This window comes from Melanotaenia boesemani, chromosome 19, assembly GCF_017639745.1.
Source record: "Melanotaenia boesemani isolate fMelBoe1 chromosome 19, fMelBoe1.pri, whole genome shotgun sequence".
NCBI lineage: Eukaryota > Metazoa > Chordata > Actinopteri > Atheriniformes > Melanotaeniidae > Melanotaenia > Melanotaenia boesemani.
In genome coordinates this window covers 25,071,996-25,090,680 of record NC_055700.1, presented here as the reverse complement: position 1 = coordinate 25,090,680, position 18,685 = coordinate 25,071,996, and the positions used below count along the sequence as shown (strand labels likewise).

General features: G+C 38.0%; 1 protein-coding gene across 1 annotated transcript in view; it reads left to right on the top strand.

Annotated features, from left to right (window-relative positions):
• The first annotated feature begins 400 nt into the window (after window positions 1-400).
• The window catches only part of tjp2a (tight junction protein 2a (zona occludens 2)), a 47,579-nt gene continuing 29,294 nt past the window's right edge, over window positions 401-18,685 (top strand). The window contains exons 1-2 of the mRNA XM_041969969.1: window positions 401-549; window positions 15,754-15,883. Of these exons, the coding sequence (XP_041825903.1) occupies window positions 15,878-15,883 (6 nt within the window). The 5' untranslated portion in view covers window positions 401-549; window positions 15,754-15,877. The remainder of the gene's footprint in view (window positions 550-15,753; window positions 15,884-18,685) is intronic.

The following is an 18,685-nucleotide window of genomic DNA, read 5'->3' as shown; positions in this document are numbered from 1 at the left end:
AGCAATTCTAAAGGCAAAAGGAAGTCCAACCCAGACATGATTAAATGGCCAGTGAATGTAAATTAATGCCTGTTCATACATTTTCTTGTAGGAATCAGGTAACTGAATACTTCCCTTTCCATGTAATTTTTTTTTATTTTTTATAAATGTGTATTCCAAAGTTATTGCAAATTAATAAAACTCAAAATATGTTAAGCGGTTTTGACAATAAGGAAGATTTTAAATAGATGTAAAACTAAACAATTAAACGAGTGTTTCGTTTTAGTTTTTACACAATGTCCCATTTAACTCACAGGACGTATGACTCAGAAGAAAGATACCAGCCGCACCTAAAAAAAAGAGACCTGTGTGTGAAACTACCGCACCTGCACTCCCTAAGCCACGCCCACATACCTGCGAGAACCAGGAAATAACATTATATGGACTTCACCTCTACACCCACCAAGTATTTACCGAGCTAGACCTCCGTTGGTCACCCTCGTCTTATCCAGCTCTGTTATTTGGATTAGTTCGCTTCATAACAACAGGGTGCATTCGCAGTTTCACCTGGTAAGTAGGCCCCGTATCTTTCGCCTGAACGTCGTCTTATTGTTTTCACCATGTTTCGTCGCGCGCACTTCCATATTAGGACAACATAGCTCCCAGTTCAGAAGGTAAAGGTACACCCCGCCTATATGCTGCCTTTATACAGCAGTGTGCCACTTTGGGGTTTAGCTTAGTTTTTTTGTGGTTTCCAAATGTGACCTGCAGTGTGTTAAGGCCTCAGTGTGCGTGTGTTCTTGTTTTGTAACTCAGCAGTGTGAACCGCAAAAACAAGGACGCGCTTTGTACTGTTGTATATAAGTGAGCTCGCTTGAGTGCTTTTTCACCTGTTGGCAGTTTCAACCAACACAGTGACATTTAGAGACTTGAAGTTCTGGTAATAAAGTCACCACCTCTGAGGCAACGCACTTTACTTACCCTCCTCATGGATGCACAGTTTTTACCGTTAAAACAACATAAACTTCTACTGTTACAGAATCTACCACCTGTAAAACAAGTATAAATCAGTACCTGTATAAAAACTATATGGGATATTTTGTTGGATTGTTCTATTATCTAGTTTTAATCTAGTCATGTCAGTCAAATAAGCAAAACTTATTCCTACTGTGACATTTTAAAATGAAGGTCTTTTAAGGGGACCTTCCCTATCGGGATGGGTGGTACTAACATTTTATCTGACATTACAATACCATTGGTTTGTGGTACTTCTTCATTTATATCTATACTGATAGTGATACTTTTGCCCCTTAAAGAAAATGTATATGATTGTACAGTGTGCACTAATATCTTAATTGCAAGATCAATATGAAATATGACTAGACTACAAATTAATATAAGATTATTGTATTGTGCAAATATACTTTGCCAAAGGGACCTTAATAGAGGATATAAGACTCCCCTTGATACTTGATTATTCTTTATTTTGGATCTAGCAACGTTACAAGAGTATTGATACTCTCATCAGTTCTTTACTAATTTTTGAAGAGCTGGGCCCTCCCGTTCTAAAGCAAGAGCAAACCAAATGAGCAGGCCAGATTATTTTTTAACCTCTTCATCATGAGAGTCCCTTCTACATGTACTGTGTGAGTATATAATGTTATTTTTTAAATATAATTTTTCCACTCTGGTACCCGTGAAAGGTCAAATGGTACATGTGGCGGTTTCGCCTGGACATACAAACCGCTCAGGTTCTACTTTTGCACAGTTTCTCATCTGATATTCTTTTAGTAATTCCTAGATGAATTGGATTACTGTCCTACGTTTCAAATGTGGTTTTAAATAATAGGACAGAGATTAAATTCCCCTGTGTTCCAGATTAATTTACTATAACCCAGTATTGCATATAATGATACTTCTGTACTAATCTCACATATACTTTAGCTTTCTTTTGAGACCAAGAATCCTTGTAGTTGTATAGATATACTCCTTTTTTCAGTTTTTTTTCAAGTAATTTTGGACAGGAGGAGATAAAATGGTTTAAAGACTATGTGAAAAGATAAATATGATTAATTCATTGCTGTCTTGATGGCAAATACTAACTCTAATAGGTTGTAGAATCAGGTCTTAAAGTTTCATGTGTAATTGCAGAAAGTAAACTGCTTATCTCCAAGGACATGCAGATATGAGTCATGCTAACAGATGTAAGGCATGGGGTGAGGATGAGCAACCAGTTTCAATGTGACACCATTTTTGTTGCCTTCTTTGTGCTCCAAGAAGAATCTTGTAGAAAGAAATATTTTTAGCACTTATTCTATAGTCACTATGGAACAACACAGTCATAGTTATCTTTTGATTACTACATTGAACTTTTATCACAGTCTCATATCGGCTACGTTTTCTTTTGTTTGGACCTCAAGATGCTCTATATTAAGGAAAAAATGTTTTCAATTCTTTTTAGAGCAAGTAGAAGAAAATGTTATGGAGTCATGTAATTGTGAGGGGGAAAATGGATTCCCCCTGTAATTTGTTTTAAAAAAACATGCACAAGTCTGAATATGCAAATGAGTCTGAAGTTGCCAGTGTGATTGCAGAGCTTTACAGGTGGTGCAGCTTGCTAGTTGGAAGCAAAAATGGCACAAACTGTTTGTTAAAATGATGGTAAGGTTGTTATTCTCAGTCAGCTGTAAATTTAGCCCAGGTACAAACAAAATGGGGAAGATTGCAAAAGGGAAACCTATAGGTTGACAGAGGAAGATGTCACAGCATCAGGACAGAAAACTAAAAGCAATAAGCTTTGAAAATGGAAAATGCACAACAAAATGAGGGAAAAACAAATTCATAACAGGAACTGCAAACAGGAAGTTGTGACCATGCTGTAAGAAAAAACCTGAAAGAAATGGGATTTACACCAAATATAACCATTAAACAGAGAAAAACAAGGTAACATGGGGCTGAAGAGAAGCAGTCATGGACTGTGGGTGGTAGATACCTGGCACTTCGTCTGACAAAGCAACTCGGTATGACTTCTGATGTTGTATGACGGGAAAGTAGGGGTATCATTTCCTAGGGGAATGTTTCGCTCCTTGCTACTTCATTTTAAGGGAGGAGGGGTAGGGAAAAGCCAGTGCTGGGGGAAGAGGTGAAAAAAGGGAAATGAGATTGGGCCTTAAAAAAAACTTTAAATTTTGACAAGTTACTCTAATCATAATGTGAAATACTGTAATTTTTAGTCCAAGATACCTGTAATTAAATGTTTTATGATTTTTGTAGATGCGTTGTGATCACTAAATGCACCTTTAAATGAGTAAATGTTTAAATGTCTATCAGGTAGTTTTCTAAAAGGATAACCCACTAAATGCATACGTCATGATAAAGTACTTGTACCAAAACAAAGAGAAAAATGTTGAGTTTTTATTATTTATTGGTTATCGTGCTGTTATTTTACCAGTTTTTCCCACTTAAGAGCAAATGCTAATCAACAAATCAACAGAGCAAGAAGAATACGTAAGAAGAGGCTATAGAAGTTTATAAATTTAAATAAGGATGTGCAAAATCAAATGTAAGAAAAACAATGTGCAAACCAAAGTAGAATTTAAAAAGTAGAATAAACTGACCAGTGGATAGCAGCAGGTAAAACCTGGTATCCACGCAGCTGTTCCCTGTCTGCCATACGAAAGCGGAGCATCTCGGTCTGTTAGAGCAGGGATTCCCAACCTGGGAACCTGGGGTCCGGGACCCCACAAGGGGGTCCCCCAAAGAGTACAGAGGGTCCCTGAGGCTTTGAACATTCAGAGCCATTGTGATTAATGTCCACAAATTGTCCCTGTTTTAAGAAAGAAAGAAAAAAATAAAAGGTAGGACTATATTTTGGGAATTTCACTGTGGCTTTATGGAAGGAGAGGACTCGGCTAGAATACAGTTTTTATGAAAGCATAAAACCAAAAATGGTTTCAGCATGGGGTGGGGCAGGGGGTCCATGGCTTTTTAGTATTTGCATGAAGGGGGACCCCAAGGAAAATAGGTTGGGCACCACTTTTTTGGGGTGGTGGGGGCTTGGCTGGAAAGTGATTCCACAGGGGTGATGATGTTGAAAAAAGTCTTAAAACACTAGTGTAATGCTGTTTTTATCTGAGAAAAGCTGCGAGTAGGTGCAGGCGTGTCCATTAAGTCCAGTGATGTTGCTCGGTACACGTCCTGTATCCCTGACGCATCATTAAAATCTAAAAGGACTCACTTTCGATGCGTCCCAGGGATGCACCGCAGTTTTCCCATGAAAAACAATACATCGTTAACAACAACTCTTATTTAAAATTACCCTAACTAGCAGAAGAAACTTCAGTGTCTCTCCTACATTGACTCAGCTGCCATGGCTATATTGTCAGCTCCATGCCTTCAAAATGCCAGAATTATATAGTTTCACATGAAAATCAAAAGCTTACAGCCCCAACCACAAAGTTCAGTGAAAAGTGATGGTTTGGATAATAGCAGCACCTTCTGTCTGCTTCATGGCCCGTTTCTGCTCGCTTCTCACGCGCTGATGATGATGAATACACGTAGATGTCGCCTGTGATGCTGCTGTCTATAGGAACGATGCGTCAACGCGACCGCCATCTTGGGCCAGAGTAAGTCGCGTCTACTTGCTGCATTAGTCAATAGAGGCAGATTTCTATAAACGATTAAAATCACCACAACTTTTCAACTAATTTTCAATCACTTTGGTTTATTAGAAAATTCACACATATTTATAATACAAGAGATCATTATTTTTATTATTATTTTATAACATACACTTACACATACTCAGACACACCCACATGCATACTGAATTTTTTCTACAATCCTCAGAGAAATAATAATGGTGATGCTCATATATGCAGTTATATTTATAATATGAATAATATAAATTATAAATAAACAAAAAATAAAGGAATGAGTTAAGACAAAATAGAAAATGAAAATTTTTTGTTAAGTTTATTTTTTAAACAATAAAATAAAAAGCAAATATCAGGGAGTATGATCACACCAAGGCTGTCATGCTGTGGCACAAGGACTGTTAGGAGCAGGAGGCCAGACTTCACTCTGATCAGGTTTTAGTTAATGAATTCAGACATTAACACTTTATCAAATAAAACCGTTTTTCTTGTTGCCTTTTGTTTAATGTTGCTGTGACTTCCACTTTCAGTTTGGATACATAACATAGTATTATAGAAAATAACGTGCGTAGAGGTATGTGTGTGTAAAATAATTTAATAATTTGGCCAGTAAAAAATATGTTTGGCCGGTGAGTCAAAAAGTTAATTTCGGACACTGAGGTGAGGTAGAGGAAGCAGGAGAGTCAAGTGAAGGAGCAGGGGAGGCCAGGAGAGGAGCAGGGGAGGAGCAGGGGAGGCGGGGGAAGACGAGTGCAGAAGGAGACAATAAAATAAAAAAAAGTGTCCCACATTTCTGATACATTTAACTTAATAAATGTACATATTGGTGAATCATAATTTGTTGTTGTTGTTTACGTACCTGTTATTTTATTGGTTTGTGTTAATAAGAAAAACAGTTACAGGAACAGTGATTTTCAGAATTTGTATATGATTGCTCTGTGTTAATATAACATCTGTTTTAGCGCTTTTTGTTATTGGTATGTGAAGTATTCAGATTAGGAAATTGATTTCTTTAATTTCATATACATACATGAATATGTCCATTAATTATAACCATGCCATAACACCATCAAATAAGTTTAACACCACAATTTAGGAAATAAAAGAATATAAGAAATAGAAAGAATTTTTTTTTTTAAATTGGGGATCTATTGAATTCCTCAGAGTCCCACTCAAATCACCATCCGTGGGTCCTGGGGAGTCACTACATAGAAGACCAAGCAGCATCACTGAAGTCCATTTCTTTACACGTATTTTCTCTCGAGATGTCGGGGCAGATGGCCCTCCGCTAGCTGAGGTTCACTTCCGTGGATGCTGAGACTCCACAGGAGGGAACTGCTGCAGTGGGACTTTAATTCAATGAGTGTTGAAGCTTAGATGATCTCTTAATCCTTAACTTGCACGCTTTATTGCTGGAGGAAAACCTGTCACTGAAAAAACAAAACAGCTTCTTTCCCCACGTTATATGTCAATATTTTTCTTTTCTCTCTACTTTCTGTACTCTGATGATCCAGATTCCACCTGTGGAGAGCATGTGCACACCAATTCACTTCTGTCAGTCTCTGCCCCCATCTCTCTGCAAACTCTGTCACAGATTTGTGGTTGGCATGTGTCCCTCCATCTGGCTTGCACATGCATTACATTTGGATATTGCATAATGACCTCGGGCCTTAGTAGCGCTGCAGCGCTGCATTACTACAACACGTGGGGAAGTGACAAGGGTCAGAAAAACACACTGCTTATGTAAAAGCATTAAGAAGACCAAACAACTTCAAACACATTTGCTCACCCTGTTAAAAAAAAGATGGAGATAAAAAAAAATCTATAGAAAACATTTTCAGAAGTCATTAAAATTGAAAATGTGCAGTGACAAAAGAATTATCCCTAAGGGTGAGTCATCCTCCTTCCTCTATAATTAATAATCTGGGAACAAAAAAAAGCCCTAAGCAGCATGTTTAATGCAAATCACAACTCAGAAATAGACTTGCTTCATTATATTTAAAATGATTTAACAACAGAGCTGACAATTTAAATCCCTTAAATCCATATTTAATGTTTGATTCCAAATTTAGCCTGAATTCTCATTGAGCTGAAATAATTCATTTATATTTACTTATCATTAGTTTTTATTTACATGTTAACAGCAAATTGAATGCATTTGGTGGTTGAATTGCTCATGTTTTATTATTTTTGTTTAATATTAATGAGAGTAAGCTGAAGCGGATGTATTTATTTCAAAGCTAATATTACCTCAGACTTCAAATTTGCCTGTTTAGCAAAGGAAGACCCATATTATCATACTGTTAGTGGCTTGTGTTTAGCTGCTGAATTCACTATTCCCTCCACATTTCTGTCTTCTAGACCCAGCCATCATTGGGGGTTTTTTATAGGAATTCGTTGCCAAAAGATAATTTGCATCAAATTTAGATAAGAACTTGTTCTTGATCTGAATAAGAAATTGAGGCATCTACCTGAATACATAAGGAAAAAAACAGCACTAAGGCCAGTTGGTGGGGTTGTGGCTGGATCTAGTTTTACATTTTCTGCCTCCTGTCTGCTGTGGTGTTCATCTGAATTTGTTTGCCAACAGCAAGAAGAAGTGCCGAGACTGAACCCAGCTATGAAAGAGATTCAGTGTTGCAGTGAAGACTGTTATTGTTGCAGCTTTGGCTGTGATTACTTTATCCAAAAAGTATACAAAACCACATTGTTTTAGAAGTGGACCTTGAAAATGACATTTTAAAGTAATAGTTTTACATTATGATGACAGCAACTCACGTTTTCTGCTTTTTATTACGAGCATTAAGACGTTCTGCTCCTATTGTGCTCAAGTCTTGAAACCTACCTTATTGCTTTATGCAAAAAGCAGGAAATGGGTGCAGCAGTTTATTTAAACTGGTAGACATAGGTGCTGAATACAAAGTCTGAAACCTCTTAGAACAGGATTCTGTCATGTCTTTGGTCTTAAGGATTAGTTCTCCAGGCTTTTTGAAGGAGTTTCTTTGGATATTTTTGCCTTTTTGTTGTGTTATGTCCAGTTGATCCCACATAGCTTCATTACTGTTGAGGTCGAGTTCTGTGGTGGATCTGCTTTAGGTTCTTTTTAAGACTTACAACATATCGTTTTTCCTACCCTCTTTCAAATTTCTCTTTTTTATATGGACACACTGTGCACCATGCTGAGATGCACCGAGTTTTCAGCTAAAGGTTTTTCTTGGCACCTAATAGTTTGTCTGTTGCACTCTATCTTTGCCGTTCTTCTTTGACGCAACTAAAGAAACTGGAACTAATTATGTATTTGTGACAAGCTGCTGGTAACAAAATTTCTTAAGATAATATTTATTTTATTTTTTTACACAAAACTTTATTAAAACAAAAGGAAAAAATACTACATTACAACTGACCTTTGTATAAAGTCTTTAATTTAATTTCAACAATGGTTCATCCCTTGAGTTTGCTGATATTGTCTCTTGTTATATCTCTTGCTTTGTCTTCTCTCTTTCTTTTCCTCTCATCCTCTGATAATGCCCTCTTGGGTTTACCTAATGAATCAGCCACGGTGTGCGCTCAAAACAGCCAGCATGTTGATATCCAGTGGCTGACATGTCACCTACTGCCATACAGCAGAATGCTGCTGTATAACGATGCACCTGGATAGAAAAAGAAACTGTTGGTGTGTGCACGAAGTACTGTCCAAATTCACAGAATTTGAAGGACCCTCTGAATCCACCTTTCATATCTGCACTTCGTTTAGCCCCAAACGAAGGCTGCTGGTGATCCTTCATGGCTTCTTTTCAGTGGCGAATCAGCAGCCAAGCTCAGAAGAGTAGTTTTAGGTTTCTGTCTTGTTAACAAAATAAGTGATTTTTTTTTTTTTTTTTGTTTTTAACTACACTTTACTAGAAAGGTTACAAAACCAAGTACATTAAAGGCATGTTTGTTAAACGGTGACATTAAAAATCAGTGATATTTGTTATTAGTGGATTATAAAGGGTTAATGAAGTGTGTGTACCGGCTGGCCTCAGTCTGTTTTAACGTCCGCTGAAGTGTCCTATGAGTAATTTCAGAGGTTTAACTGATTCAACGTCCTGTGTTGTTGCTATGGGAAATTCTTGTTGACTAGGTAGGCTGTCCCATTTCACGAACTTTAAGCGGACTTCGAAGTGTGTAGACTACGGAGGACACTCTGTAGTCTACACACACACACCTTGTGAAGTGCAGTTTCTCAGCTTCAGGACGTAGTTGGGCAGCGATGACTCCAGGAATGTGTATAATAAACATCACTGTGCCATCAAAATGAGTCAGAAACATACATTTATATAAGGTTAGAAAGTTTCCTAGTGCTGCTTTAAAATGGACTCTTTGCTAAGATACAGCATATTGATTCTCTGAAAATAGATTAGATTGAAAAGTTGTGAAAAAGCAGCCAACAAAAACTTAGAAAACCTTCAGGAACCCTGGTAACTGACATGAAAGTCTGGCTGCTTGGAAGCAAAATTTAAAGAAGTGAGGGATCAAGACTTTTGTGCAGAATTATGCCATTAATCTATAAAATGAGTTATGTTTATTAATTTATATATTATAGAATTATACATTACCAGTCAAAAGTTTGAACAGACTTTCCAATTAAATCTAATAGGAAAGTGTGTCCATTTAGTATTTTGTGTCCATGAAGCATTTTTCATTTCAGTGTAAAAGAAAAGTCCTTCATTGTGAAAGAGGCTGAAACATTTCCGGACTTGAATTCATAAAGCAGTCTTTCATCTCTTCACATGCAGGATCACGTCTGCACAGGTATGACAGAGTACCTTGTTTTTTTGTTTTTTTTTTACCAGTTTGAGGTCCTGTGTGTGGGAGAGGGAGTGTTTCTATTGCATACTAATACATTACACACTTTGTCTACAGACCACTTTGCTTTGATGAGTACTCTGTTAGATTACTGGAAGGTGTTGGATGATGATAAAACCTGTGAATGTCTGCTGCTGTGTGGGTCCTTCATCATTTCCTAGCTCTGCTTTCTGCTCCTTAATCTGGACTGGTCTGACAGAGACAACACAGGGTGAGCATCATCTCTTCTGTCTGCTGTTGTTACCCAGTGTTTTTATAAATAGATGCATGTTAGTTTTGCATCTCTCCCACTGTGCTCCTGGCATTTTCTGCCCCCCCTGAGGGATTTTTCCTGCTCAGTGAAATCTGTAGTAGCTCTCATGGTACAACCATCCAGAGCCCGTAATCCAGACGTCCAAGCTGCTCAAATATAAATCCTGTTCGGAGTTTTATTGGCTGGCAACTCATCAAGAGAGCACAAAGATTATTTTTTTATCTTTTATTTTTATCATTTGAAACCTCTCAGGACATGGCAACCTGCTGTCATCTGGTGACTCAGTAGGATGACAAGATACAGACATATAATCCGTGCTGTAGCGGGCCATGCACACAGGCAGTTTCCATCAGTGTGGGAGAGGAGGACTGCTCGTATCAACATGAACGAGTTGGAGAAGCATTGTTAAAGTTTGTTTAGAAATGCAAATAGTTGCAAAATGTGTAAAAATGTTAACGCTGTACAAATCGAGCTTGGTTGGTATGCAAGGTCAGAATGAAGTTGCAATAATTGCCTTCAAACTGCAAGTGGAAGTGAATTTCCAAACAGGTCTTTGGGTTGTAGTTTTTTTTGTCTTGCAGTGAAACAAAACATGCATTTAAAATTCAGAGGTAGCTGGAGGCCTGATTAGGTTTGACACGTTGCATCTGCAAATGTGTGCATGCTTAATCCCTGGGAAGCGTTTGTGTTCATTCCTACATTTGGGCTAGCAGAATGTTTCCTCCTTTCTGCACTTAACCCATAAAACTCCACTAGATCCCTGAATGCTGTCACTTATATTGTCCACAGTTTCTCAGGAACGGTAGTGTGTAGCTCTGTGGGGTGAATTGTGATGGATAGCTTATCCTTTAGGTGATCTATGAAAAATTCGGTCATTTATATCCCAATCAGAAGGTTTACAATCCAGTCACTAAACGTAGTGTTTGTTCAGAGACTGTATGGTAAATACACAATGAGGGATTCATGAAAACACCATTTTTAACACATTTTGGTAACAAAATAAAAGGGTCATTATCACTACTTTGTTGCTAAGATCCCTCTATTTCAACCCAAAGATTATGTGTAAGCCACTTCCTGTAAAACTTTTGACCAACTAAATGGCTCAAATTGACAATAATGTCCAACCAGGAGCAGCCTAAGTTCAGAAAGTAAGCAGAAAGTTCCATGTGTGTTTGAAAAGAGCAACAATAATGGTCCTCTATGGCTGGAATAAAGCTGCATGGTGGCACCGGAAAGAGCGGAGTTGGTTGTATGAGGACCAAAGGTAAATCATAGCATAAATAACTCTGAATAGAAAAAAACTTCTGGAGAAAAAAATGTAAATATGTAAATAGTTTCTGTTTTCTAATATATTTTTATCCTGAAAACCAACACCTGAGATGTCACTGTGGTAATAAATTCTGTTTAGTCTTGTTGGTTATCCTGTATGATGCTATATCTATGGATACATTCATTTATATCATTTTAGCCTCATAACCTATCAACTACATGCATTCTACATGAAATTTTTCCATCAGAACACCTCAAATAGTTTGTAGTTATAACTGTTCGTTTCTTGTAGATGTAGTCAAAGAAAAGCATGATGAAGAACTACAGAAAGCATGTCTCAAAATGCTGAGTGGCAGTTGTGTGGTTGTGGCTTAGACTTCCAAAATGGGTTTAGTCATGGGGAAAGGGGGGTGCGTGGATGCAAGAGTGAAGTAGATGGGTCGGTGTGTAAGTGGGGAGAAGACTAAGCCTGGATGGGGGGGATTATCGGAGAAGGGGGCGGGAGCATGCATGATCTGTCAGGGCTTAGTACCACAATTATCCCAGCAGCTGCAGCCGCAGCAGTGACAGCAGCAGCAGTGGCGGCGGTGCTGGTGGTGACGGCGGCAGAAGCAGCATTTTCATTAGTGTAATGCCCAGAGAAGCTTCAGAATTATGTAAGAGTGACGTGCTGTCATCTCCTTTCGGTCGGCCCACCTCCTGGCTGCAACGTGGCCGTTTCTGTTTTCCTTTTATCCTCCTTCGCTCAGAGGAGCCAAAAGGACATCTGTCACAGTCGTGCTCGGATGCAGGTCTCGTAGTATATAGAACGTAGCGGATCTGGATGCTGGATCCGCCGCTTGTTGTCATGGTGATATTGCTGCACTGAAGCGTGAGAACGGAGAAGTCCTGCGGTCTTGATGATTCAAGAGGAGATGAGTAGACATTTGGAGATGCTTCTGGTTTTGCACTTCATTAAAAGAGGTGGAAGCGAGGCAGTTGTCATGGCGATGAAGTCCAAGTGATGCTGTTAAAGGAGAATTAAAAGATGAAGTTTAAGAAGTTCATCACGATCATGCAAGCAGCGATGGGGGTTGTACCCCTCAACAAACGGGAGCTTCTCCCACCTGGTAGAAAACTCTGGAGACCCCCAGGGTGAGTTTGATTTATATTAATGAAATGGATGTTTATTTGGACAGATTCAGTTTTTAAATGGGACAGGAACAGGTGGATTGAAACTCTGCCTTTTAATACAGTATATCAATTTTAAGGGTCAGTTCACTGAAACTGGTCACATAGATTTTTTTTTAATCAGTTTTTATCATAGAAGAGGAGTGAATGTAATTTTGTTAATGGCTGTACTCATTTCAGTAAAAATCAACATAAAAATGATAATCCACCAAGTAGAAAGCACAGAAATCTCTGTTGTTTTTTTAATCATAAATGGATCTTTTAGTGGTTGCTTTCTTTAATTATTTAATTTTATTTAAATTGATAAAAAGTTTGTTTTTGTAACTAATTTAATTTAATTTAATTTAATTTTCCTTTGAATTGAGATTAACCAGTTTAATTTATAACCTGATTTAAGAGTCAGATTTTTTTTTCACTGTAAGCATTATACCAGATAAATGTGGAAAGGTTTTCTTTTGTAGTCATGCAACGTTTATGGTATTAAGTCATCTAAATTAGTACATAATGAGTCTGTGACTCTGAAACAAATTTAATAACAAACATTAGATTTCTTTTTTTTTTCATTTTATTTAGTGAAATATAAGCATTTCATGAAATTAAAGTTTTAAATTTAGAAGAAAAGTTTGCAGACAACTCTGAGATGAAGATATTTACCAGGTTTTTTTTTAAACAACTTAAATGTTAAATGTTTATAACAGTAAAACATTTTGTTAACCAATTAAGACCTGAAATACACTCTAACTCAGCGTAGGTAAAATATGCTCTCTCATAGGTTTAAATGGGTTGTTTAATCACCTTTGATCAAACCAAAGTGTGGCATTTTAGATCAAACATTTTCAATAATATTGTGTTGTGATCATAAACAGTAAACTCTAGTTTGTGCCTCCAGTAAAGGCCCCATCATGTCGGTGTATAATGTGAGGCAGCAGCAGTAGGAAATGTTGGTTGGAGCAAAATCAGATTACAAACAATAAGGCTGCATGACAAACTGCATTGTTTCCTGTCAGGCCTTTGTGCTCCGGACAGGAGGATACTGACAATGAAACCTATCATGCATTCGCATAATTACAGCATGTAAATACTATAACTAGCTAAACAACAACTAGAGAAAAAAAGGTGGTTTGTTTATGTCTAATTTTATGACATGAATGAACTTGGTTGACAGAGATGAAGACAATAAGCGTGTAATTTGTTTAGAAAATAGGAAAAATGACATCCTGTCCCTCCCGAAGAGCTTCTTCTTGACATCATCAGGGAGCCTCATGAGGTCAAGGAAAAGTGTGAACGAAAGGCCTTGAAGACATAAGAAAAGATTCACCACGTTGCAGTGGGCATCAGCTGTGGGAGCCTGCAGCTGTTACAAGATGGACTAAAAAAGACTTCCACCATATTTAACAACCTACCAAAAAATAACTGAGATAAAATGTTGTGATTGCCAACAGGAACCCTCCTGTTTACCGGTTTATCTGCAGGAGTTCCTGTTGGTCCGATTGTATGAAAAGTATTCAGCTTCACTTTGAAAGTTGTTGCCACACAGAGTTGAATGGCATTAACTCTTTTTATTTCCTTAAGGATGTTCCAGTAATGAGAGAATTTAACCAGTACTCGTCATGGCTGCCACTTCGATGTTTCCAGGCTCCTTCACTAAGCTTGTTTTGCTTTGGGAGGTTTCTTCTTAGTATTCGTACTAAAAGCCTGATCAGAATAAAAATGCTTCATGTGAACAGACCTGCACTTTATGTGCACTGTTTATTTAAACAAACAAACAAAAAATAAATTTTACGGTGAGTGAATCTTATGGATAATCTTAGCTCATTAAATGACAATTGGAAGTCAATATTTCCAAGCTCCCAATGGGAAAAATTTGCCAGAATCCCCCCTAAAGTCAAATTTCTGATCTGGAACTTCCTCAGCCCCAACCTCAAAATCCAACATGGCTGCTACGTTCATAAAAAGAAGCAATATTTGCAGTAATGAACACTTTATTCATGATTTTGTCACTATGTCTAACCCTTAAAACTCTGCTAGATTGCTGGTACCCCTGAGCGCAGTCGCTTATATTGTCAACAGTTTGTCAGGAGGGGTAGTGTGTATCTCTGTGGGGTAAAATGTGATGCTTTAGATGATCTACAGAAGTTTTCCAGGCATTTATATCCTCTCCAGGAGGTTTCCAAAACCAGCCACAAATTGTAGTTTAATTCAGAGATTATTTGGTAAATCCACAATGAGTGATCTGTGATAACACCATTATTTATCACATTGTCATAATAAAAAAAAGATCACGACCACTACTTTGTTGCCTAGCGACCTTTATTTTGACCTGAAAAAATGTGATTAAGCCACTTCCTGTCAATTTATTTTACATCATTTTAGCCTTATAATCTAACAGCTGACCCAGTCCTGCAAACATAATGTAAATATAATAGTATAGTAAATTGGTCAGTGAGAAAATCCTTCCAGTTTTCCCACTTCCCACTGCAACGTGGTCAGCGTGGGTGTGATGTTATTCCCAGCTCTGAGTCCAGACCTCCGAGGCAAATGGAAGGAGGCGTAAATGTCAGGACAACTCTTCCTCTTGCTGCCTGTCCACTGTCTCATTAAGGTACAGTGCTGCAATGCTCGAATGCCCTTTTCATGGGAACCTTAACATGCCGTCTCTGTGCAAACACTGCACACAGACGCTGGCATTTTGCCCTGGTGTTTCTGGAGATACGGAGCTCTTCCTCATCGTTTGGGATTTGTGCTTGAAGCATGCACAGCAGCAGGTTTAATAATGCTTCCCTGACTCCTAGAACACCTTTAGTCTATCACACCATATTGCTGACCGGTTGCCATGACGCTGGTGTTGGGGTGGTAAAACATGTTTGTCACATGTTATCCGTGATTAGGTCAGAGATGCTGCTCTTGAAGTGAGGCTGCAGATTATAATCTGCAGAATATGTGTGAGATTATCATCTGTGGTACCCGTGCATGAGTCTGGCCTTCTCATGTGAATCTGGTCTAACTCAGAGCCAGACACGGGTGAGAAACATGTGCCTTGATCTTTTTTTTTTTTTTTCCCCCCTAAATGTTCGGAGCTTTGTCACATCTCTGATCCTTTTTCTCTTTAAGATACTTCCTAAACAAATTTTAGCTGGACGGTTAAATTGAAGATCCCTTAATCTCTGTGAAAGTGCATAATCTCTCATCTAACATCACTTGTGAAATAAGTAAAAGATTACCGTAGAAAGTGATAATGAAAATGGATACAGACTTGAATCAGGGATTAAACAACTCAAGCAAATTTAAAGAGTCAAACTCATTTTAATGGCACCTAAAAATAACCCCTCTGCCCGGCGAATGCCCATGTGTCTCAAACACCCCAGACTTTGTGTTGAAGAGTTGACACTTGACAACATGACCGCTGAGACTTGCCCTTTAAATATTTCAGAACCCTGCTGCAAGTTAAAATCTGAAGATGGCCGCATGCATTATAGAAAAGACTTTAGAAATTATTTGATAGGATGGGTCACATCATTTAGAGTACGCATAGGGCAATGTTAGCCAGGATTTACAGCCTTGTTTCTCTTCTGTGCACAGGGACCAGGCTTGTTCTGACCAGACCAGCACTGACCTGCTCAAGTCCGGCCGCAAGTTCTGTTGGTCCAGAGAAGCCCAGTACTTGTACCTTCGCCGTCTCTCTTCAAGAAGCTGCTCTGCTATCATGATGGTATGTTTTTGTTTTCTTTTGTTTTTGTTTTCACCCCGTGCTGTCCACCCAGAGAAACACTCAGGCCTTAAAAGCCCAAATTCACTGGCCTCTGGCACTTTCTAAAGCTTCCAGTTCAGTTAACCTTTCCTCTAATGTATTAAGAAAAAACATTTATTAAAGGTATTATTGTTGCTAAAGGAGGGAGACAAGAGACCAAAGCTTTAGACATGCTGAGCAGGAGGGAGAGTGAAGCAGAAATGGGAGGGAAGCCATTGCTAGCTGTAAGCTAACAGACCTGAAAATAGCAGTGCAAGTAAAAGTATCATATGAGTGAGATACTCTGTAAACAGGTGCTCGAGTCGACCACGGGTGTGTACGGATGTGAAATTAGCTGCTGTACAGAGAGTTCTAGTTTTTTTCTGTGCAGCAGCAGCAGGACAGCATAGTGTGCTAGCATGTCAGCTGGGCACAATGGGTCATATAAAACCTGTTCAGGTGTGATTGGTACAAGCACACAAGCAACTTTCTCTGTCAACATGCTCACACGTCTCAAGTTTCATGATCTTAAGATGTGCATGCATATACTAAGCACCGGGCTTAGTCAACTACCTACTTATCTGTCAACTACTTGTGGTTTTAACTTTTGGATTTTACATGGACCCTCACTGATCTAATCCAGAATCTAGTGTAACGGTTTTGCATGGCACCAAGGTCTTGTAGTTCAGTAATACTTTAGCTTTAACATTATAATGTGACCAAAACCAAACTTTTAACCCTTGTAGCCTGATATAAGTTTCATAAGGGTTGAAAAAAACGACACTTTAAGAAGATAATACAACATGATGGTGTTCAGACTGTTTAATGTGCACAAAACAAGACTGAAAGTGTCTTTTAGTGCAAACATTTAATGTTTAGAAAGGACTTTTGTTGCTAAAGGTGATTATTGGCATGTGTGTACATGGAATCGTTGTTAGTGTGGTCTTACATTCTGTAAAATAGGGGAGAATCAACTAATGAGAATTAAGCATTCACATTTATCATTTGTTTTATTGCAGCTTATTCAGGCATAGTAACAAACACAACACTTCTGACACTGGAAATACTTTTTCTGAGGTCTCTAGATGTCTGTAGATACAAAGAGCATGCATATGAACCTTCTTGTTGTGGAGCAATATGTCATTCCAGTGTTGTACCAACCAAAAACTGCACAAAATTAAAGTCAAATAACTCCAGTTTACTCCCAACCAAACTTCTGGAAAATTCAATAAAATTCAATAAAATTAAAATACTTTGTTCTTCCCAAAGGGAAATTCGAATGTACTATTTTTTCTGTAATTAAAAACCACTGGTAGTCAAAGATTTGTCATTTAAGTTTCATATAAGTTTCATATATAGTAATATAAATGCATGGAGGTTTTAAGTCAAAAGCAGTACAGTGTGTTGATGCAGGCAAATGCACAATAAAGCTGCTCTCATTTGTATATTCTTCAGTTGTTTTTAATCAGTGGACTAAATGTGGCAGAAATGGTGACTAAAATGAAAACTAGGTGTTTACCTGTGGTCACATGAACCATTTCCAGACTCTTACTTTGCTCTTATAAACTCACAGCAGCCACATCTGACAAAATAGTCAGTTCTGTGAATTCAGCTGTTCATACATGAACGATGATTTCCCGTAGAGAAAGTTAGATAGAGTAAAATGTCTTGAATGTTTTCTCACACAGTTCACATCCTTCACTTTCCCCTTTTATATGTACTGGAACATAGATAATTGTCAAATAAAATGGCCAACTTGAACTCTAACCACAGCTCAGCTCAAATGAGCATCATATTCATCATTATAAAATGCAACAAAATTCTAAAATTAGAATTCGAATAAAGCTGCTTTTGTTGTGACACTTGATTTTTTTAAAGTCCAGTGACTCAGTTTTCCCAGACTTTTTTCTTTATCTGAGTGCAACCACACTGCAGTGACCCCTTCATGCATCCAGGATGATGATTAACCAGAGAAACATGTCACATCCAGAAAGCTTCATTGTTTTAATGACTTGGTCACACAAATTATTCAGGTCAGCGGTGCTGTTTTGCATAAGGATGGCCTATTTTAAGGCCAACTGTGGAATTTGCTGATTTTACTGCATTGACTCATTTTTTCTGAGAATATTCTGTCTTTATCATACATTGCTGCTGAGGTAATCAAAGGTGTGGTCAAACTCTGGGAGCAGGAAAGGACATAAGAAAAATATTTCATGTCATATTGGAGATGCTGGACAGTATCCAGAAGGTTATATGCAAGAGATGTGCATGCGTCTCTTGACCTTTGATGGTTCGAACTTTATTACAGTGTAATAGTTTAAGCTCATCCCCTTTGTGTACTTTTGACTTAATGCTGTTTTTATACACTGGTCCCTCAGTTTTATTTATTTGTTTGTTTTAACATGAACTGATCATAAAAATGTCATGTTTTGTAGCAGCAATCTAAGAATATTTTGAGATCACAAACTTTAACTTGTGTACATGGATACTTTATTTAAAGACCTTTATCTACATTATTTTTGCCTTCTCAATAGGCTGCTGTTGTTGGTTATGAGTCGTATATTTTATCTCCCCCGGAAGAGACTGAAGTGCTCGGTTGCTCTTGTTGTTTTCCTCAATCATTTTGTTTTTGTTCTGTCTCAGAGCCTCACAGCAGGCTTCCTAAAAATCAATGGGAATTCTGGACGGATCCATTTAATCGGTATTAAAACTACAATCGTCATGTACATAAACACATACACGGTTACTACCCTTGTATTATCAGTGTTATTCAAATCCGGTATT